The 6,068-nt window shown below is 29.5% G+C and overlaps 1 protein-coding gene across 4 annotated transcripts; it reads left to right on the forward strand.

Moving 5' to 3' along the window:
• The first annotated feature begins 415 nt into the window (after positions 1–415).
• On the forward strand, positions 416–3,791 carry LOC123717520 (39S ribosomal protein L46, mitochondrial). Of its 4 annotated transcripts, none has more exons than XM_045673557.1 (7): positions 416–584; positions 810–972; positions 1,119–1,252; positions 1,491–1,633; positions 2,126–2,251; positions 2,755–2,935; positions 3,290–3,789. In XM_045673557.1, the coding sequence occupies exons 1-6, from the start codon at positions 524–526 to the stop codon at positions 2,899–2,901; spliced, it is 774 nt and encodes a 257-aa protein (XP_045529513.1). In that variant the 5' UTR covers positions 416–523; the 3' UTR covers positions 2,902–2,935; positions 3,290–3,789. The 4 variants fall into 4 exon arrangements, with proteins under 4 accessions (XP_045529513.1, XP_045529514.1, XP_045529515.1 ...); XM_045673558.1 differs by having other exon boundaries at positions 3,324–3,789; XM_045673559.1 differs by having other exon boundaries at positions 3,341–3,400.
• The last annotated feature ends 2,277 nt before the right edge of the window (positions 3,792–6,068 follow it).

Below are 6,068 nucleotides of genomic sequence, written 5' to 3' on the forward strand. Positions count from 1 at the left end.
TCTCTTAAAGTCTATTTAAACTATTCTCGATTTCACTCAAAACATAGTTTATGTACGTTACATCTTAAATAAATCATGACACACATTTTTACTCCTTAGGTTGTTGGTAGAAAATAAAGAATTAACAAATACCTTCGTTTGCTATTTTAGCACGGTCTGTATGATACTTCTTGACTCTTGTCCTTAAGCCATTGACCAAATAAAAAGTAGGCATAGGGAATACCTGGTCATAGGGTAATCGGTCGTGAGCTAATATTATTCTCATACAAATTCATGGAAGTAGTGGGTCACGCCTGTCGTAAAGTGACTTTGTCTCAAGCCCTTGTTCCCTATGTGGATAATAGTCAGTGGTCAATGAAATGTCTCATCGACTCAAATTTTCTACACTTGTCCTTTGATAGTTGACACTTAACACTTGACAGCTGACCATTTCAAACAACATTTTTAAAAAACTTTGATTTTTTTAGTAGAATAACTTAAATTATTATAAATATATTTTTATTCAATATTCACATAGAAGACAATGTTTTTAAAAAACATTTTACGCTCAGAAAAGTATATTTGTCATAGAATTTTAACTCGAGGTTTGTGTGTTTTTTGAATAACCTATTTAGTTTTTTCATAATATAAGAATAAATATTAAATGTTTGTATACCTTTCTACCTAACCAAGATTTCATATTTGTTTAATACAAATAGCCTGGTTTTTCTAATAACAAATTTTTCTATGAGTTCAAAAATAATTTATCCCTTATTTAAATAATACTCAAGGAAAGCGCTACTGATTCATTCATGATCCTTTTATTTTAGCGAACTCATCATGGAATATTGTTACCAGTGTTTGTGTTGAACGCTTACCCATAGTAACACCGCCTTTAAATGAAATTCAAAAGAAATTCAAGGACCTGTTATGGACTGTAGAAGTTGAAAACAGCTTAAAATCAGATCATGAATTAAGACATGAAAATGATAAGTAAGAATCTTTTAAGGACTGTAATTCTAATATGATTAAACAAAAAAATAATATAATAATAATTTATTAGTAGTCAAATCAAATCTAGTATTAATGTTATATGTATTTTATTGACTTAACTTACTTCTACAATCTGTTGTGTGTAGAAAACAGGCAGAGCTCCTTAAAAATGAGTCTGTAGAAGTAGATTTGGATACTGTAAGTAAAATAACTGCTCAAGATTTTGAAGATACATCAAATGAAGAATTGGCTAAGTTTCATTTTGCCCCCATTGAAACAGGTAACCTATTACTTCTTAAGTTAAAATAATAATATGTGAATAATCATTACAAGTAACTATACTGTGGTGACTGTAAATATTTAAAAAAATATTTAGCTACATAGTAGACATTACACATGATATATTAATTTGTATGTTTTGAGCTTTTAAATTTTCTTGTAAATACTACTCTTGTAATAATTTCCAAAATAATTGTTTAATACAGTAAGTAAACCATTATTTAATATTACCATTACAGACGCAGATAAAAAGGGAGATAACACATCTTCAGATCGATGTTTGCAGCGCCATCTTGTTCTTGTCACTGAACAGAAATTAGGCAATGATATAAAGACTATCTTGCCTCAAGGTCATTGGAAAGAGGGAGAGACTTTAAGACAAGTGAGTTTATGTTTTTTTATTCAAACTTTTTCACTTCCAATGATTTAAAATTTTTTTTGATAAAAATGGTATTGTAGAGAGAGGTTAGGCTTTTTGTAATGTAATATAATTGTTGTATTTTTTTCTGGTGCCATACAATTCTATCTTAAAAAAAACATATAGATAAATATAATTAAGACAACAACTATTTATATAACTGGTCTTGTCCCACCAATGGGATATGTCATACAGATTTCATTTCTACTTGTGTGAGTGAGTGTGTTTCATCATTGTCTACTTAAACACATAGTTTCTAGTAGTTTGCGTCTTCGCCTTCACAGGAACCAAACAACAGCCTACATTGGCTACATGGCTTAAATGCATAAAATTACCATGGGGGTACAATAAGAAATAAAAGAACTTTTAATTAATTTAATATAAAAATAATATATATCCAAGTCTGAATATATGAATATGTATATAATGTGAAAAGCATATTTCTTTAAATTTTAGACAGCTGAACGAGTGTTACAAGAGCAATGTGGACAAGAATTAAAAGTTACATTTTTATCAAATGCACCTTGCGGTTTTTATAAATACAAATATCCTTCTGAATTGGATGGCAAGGTTGGAGCTAAGGTAAAATTATTACATACATTATAATAAAAGTTTTTTCCTAGAAGATATTCTAGGAAAAAACTTTTATTACTAGTATCATTTAAACAGAAAAACTATAAATTTTAGAAAATAACAGTTATAGAACGTCTGCACATGCTTGTCGCGCCATCTTTTGTAATAACTTCTTTCCTATTCTACTAATCACTTACCTTATTTACTGTGCCAGGCACTAATGTGTAAAAAGATTGCTACAGAAGCAGTTTCTCTATGCCGGATGGGCAAAAACTGACTATTTTTTTCACCTAATCTACGAAAGATTACACTGTTTACTTCTTAAAATTAAAATAATAAACGTTCTGGCCGTGAAAAAGCATAAATCTACTGTACCAATTATTACATATATGTATATAATATTTATTAAAATATATTGTGAACAGAATTTTTTGTTACCACAGATTATTCCTATTTTACAAATGTTTCTTGAAGCCTTTAATAGATGTCGCTACATACATTGTGTATTTTAGGTTTTCTTCTATTACGCAAATTTCAAAGATGGAACCGTTAGTAAAAACACAAAATCAAAATGGTTGACGAGGAATGAAATGACTGAATTTTTGCCACAAAGATACGATAAAGCACTAAAAGAATTTTTAATAGAAGAAACATACTGATATACCAAATTATAAGAATAGTTAAGAATATGTAGTAAGTATTAAATATTAATATAAAATAAATTTGTTTAATTTCGCCTATGGTTAATATTTTTGGTGTGATCTTAAAATAATATTTGAAATTGACAGAGAAACTTATCAGTCAGTGAACCGTTTTTAGAATTCAAAATATGTTTTATATAAATTAAATTTCGTGCATAAAATAGAAAAAACATTCTTTTATAATATGTCTACATTGAAGTAAGAAAAGACCGTGAACCTTGTTTGATATTTTGTAATTTTTCTACAACAAAACTGAACGGTTGGCCAAGACTTAAAATGACTTTTCATTACAAAGAAATAATATACAGATACATCCCTCTATTACAGTAGATAAAATCTGTTATAGATAATAGAACAGTTTTTTTTTATAATGGCAATAGTTTTAACTTTATGCCAGTTACAAGTAAAAGGTGGGGAATCTACACGCGAGAAAAAAATAAACAAAGACATCAAAAGAAAACAAAGGGATAAGCAGGTTAAAATAATATATGTACAGAAACATATTACATCTTAATATTATTATTGATTATGAAAGAAGATAATACATTATAATACAATAAAGGATAAAGCAAAAGGCAGGAGATTTTAGTCGGAAACGGAACATGTAGTAATTGTAAGGAATACAGATAGGAGGTGCGGTGCATATTGGGAACAAGAAAAGAAATATGGTCGAGGTCACCAATATCTTCCCCACACTCACAAATATTACTATCAACAATAGGAAGCCTTGCTAAATGATGATGTGTACATACATGTCCTAAACGCCTTCTGGATCTTGGAACAGTTTCAGGGTTAACCAAAAGAATATACGGACGTAAAAAGACAAAAATATTTATAATAGTTGTAATATATAAACAATAAATAATAAATGTATTAAAAAAGTTAATAAATAATCATAACATAACAGATTTTTATTATTACAATATAATTTTTTAAAAATCATAAAAACCTGGGCCGTTTAGGTTTGGCTCCCTATTTGTTTTTGTATCTGTTTCGTGATCATTTCATTTTTCTAATAGGCCTGACACACAGGCCGGTTTCTTCACGATGCTCATCACCATACGAGTGCGTATATAGAAAGTCCATTTGTGCAAAGCCGGGGTTCGAACCTACGTTCAGCGATGAAGCCTGCTCTAAATACATTTTTTTTAATTGCATGATTATCAAAAGAATATTGCATAACGTTGAAAACGTAATAAGACCAACATTTAACTTTATGCGTTTTTACATTTAACAAATCGTTAATCGGTTCTGCATTTTGTCAAAAGTCAAAATTATAACAATCACGTGCCACGCCAACAATATATTACAATGCAACGTGTTATTATTCGAAAGTTAAATGCGCAGTTACATCCCACACTTTACGTGAAATTATTAAATTTAGCGCGAATCCTCCAACGCTTCGAAATAGAAGTTTAATTAAACAATGAGCGTGATTTACGAGTAAACAGATCGAAGCTTCCAGGGGCATGTTTGTATATAGTTGCCAATAAAATAAAATTTAATCCTTATTAAAAGTAATTAGGGTTTATATTCGCGCGTTAATGTATCTATGTACGGATTATCAATTGCCTCAAAACTGCTTTTGAAGTTTGAGTTTATCGTGGTGTGATGAAAGCTTAATTCACCTCGTAAATAGGTTAAGATGGAATATGTTAGCTGCACTTCTCAAGGCTCTGGCCGTTTTCCGTTTCGTTTACAAACACAACACTGTTTTTCGTTTCGCACGTAACATTAAATAATATTATTGAAAATAAACATTATGCCGCAATTCATAACTGAGATTTACTTTGTGTGGTAATTCTGTGGTTGTGTATTACTCGGTTTCTCTTGATTAGTAGCGAGTAAATATTTGGCGTTCATTCAAATACATCATCGCTTTTAAACGACTTAACAGTTGTATGTGTGTGTTGACTAGGTACCCATAGACAATTTATTTGGAAAACCTGGAATTAGGCCTCTAGTTCTACTCCATAAAAAAATATCATGCAGTTAAAACATCTTTAGAGTTTTATATTAGACAACATTACTACCACGCTTAAAGTAAAGGTAGAACGTTTAATAATTAGGTTATCTGGGTTAAAAACAACGCCTAGATAAGAGTGAAGTATAATTTCCATTTATAGCTCGGTATAATTCGCCTGAGGGACAGTTTACTGTATGATTAAATTAATATTGTCTAACTGTAATCAGGAAATTATTATAACAAAATAGATAAGCAGGGTGGTATATTATATCAGCAACTATATACTGCGGCTTCGCGTGCGTAAGTTCACTAGGGTTTGTTTATTTTGTTTTTAGTCTCTGGTCTAGAAAAATATTATATATGTATCAACCTTATATATATATATTTTAAATATATGCCAGTTTCAAGTAAAAACTTTTAACTTTATGATTAAGCCATGTGTTGATTTGAAGTATAGATATATATATATATATATATATATATTTAAAACGATTGCCATAATATTTTTAAAAAAGGTAAAAGTTTTTTTTTCGTTTTGTGCCAGCATTTTACAGGCTTTTTTATTTTAGATTTTAATTTGTAAATCGATTGCGAATCAAGGAGTTTTAAATCAAATTAACGTCGCTTGTCCTATTACTATTTATTATTAAATTATATGCTGTAATGATAGAAAAGAAAAATATAACATATAAATCAAAACAACAAGTTTCTAATAAAAGTTGTTACATGGAAAGGAAAACAATCCGGCAATGCTCCAGTGCCTAGGCCTCAGGGTGCCTAGTCGTTATGTTAGGAGGCGACATCGATTCGAAAACTAACCGTTTTCATAAGGGCACAAATCACACAATTCATGGGAATAATTAATTTGTTTGTTTTTAAGTGTCCGTTGAGTGAACTGACAAAAGTTCCAGTTCCTATAAGTACTGTAAGTAATAGATAATCTTTTTGTAAATATTTTAATCTATTACTGATTAATGTTGCGTTGTTTTTTTCTATGTATTGCTTTGTATGTGATATAAATGTTAATAGATGCCGTATAGTAGTTATCTGTGATGGTTTCGGTTAAAAATAAGCGATTCAGACTTACACACATATAGCGTCTAGAATACCAACGACGTTCCAATATTAATTAATTAAATTATATACATTTGATGATATA

This window comes from Pieris brassicae, chromosome 12 (assembly GCF_905147105.1).
Source record: "Pieris brassicae chromosome 12, ilPieBrab1.1, whole genome shotgun sequence".
Classification (NCBI taxonomy): domain Eukaryota; kingdom Metazoa; phylum Arthropoda; class Insecta; order Lepidoptera; family Pieridae; genus Pieris; species Pieris brassicae.

Coding starts and splice junctions, on each gene's coding strand:
- LOC123717520 (XM_045673556.1), top strand. CDS start 524: ATGTTTTTAAAAAACATTTTACGCTCAGAAAAGTATATTTGTCATAGA. Junction 1,634..2,125: donor AGGGAGAGACTTTAAGACAA/GTGAGTTTATGT, acceptor TTTAAATTTTAG/ACAGCTGAACGAGTGTTACA. Junction 2,252..2,754: donor ATGGCAAGGTTGGAGCTAAG/GTAAAATTATTA, acceptor TGTGTATTTTAG/GTTTTCTTCTATTACGCAAA.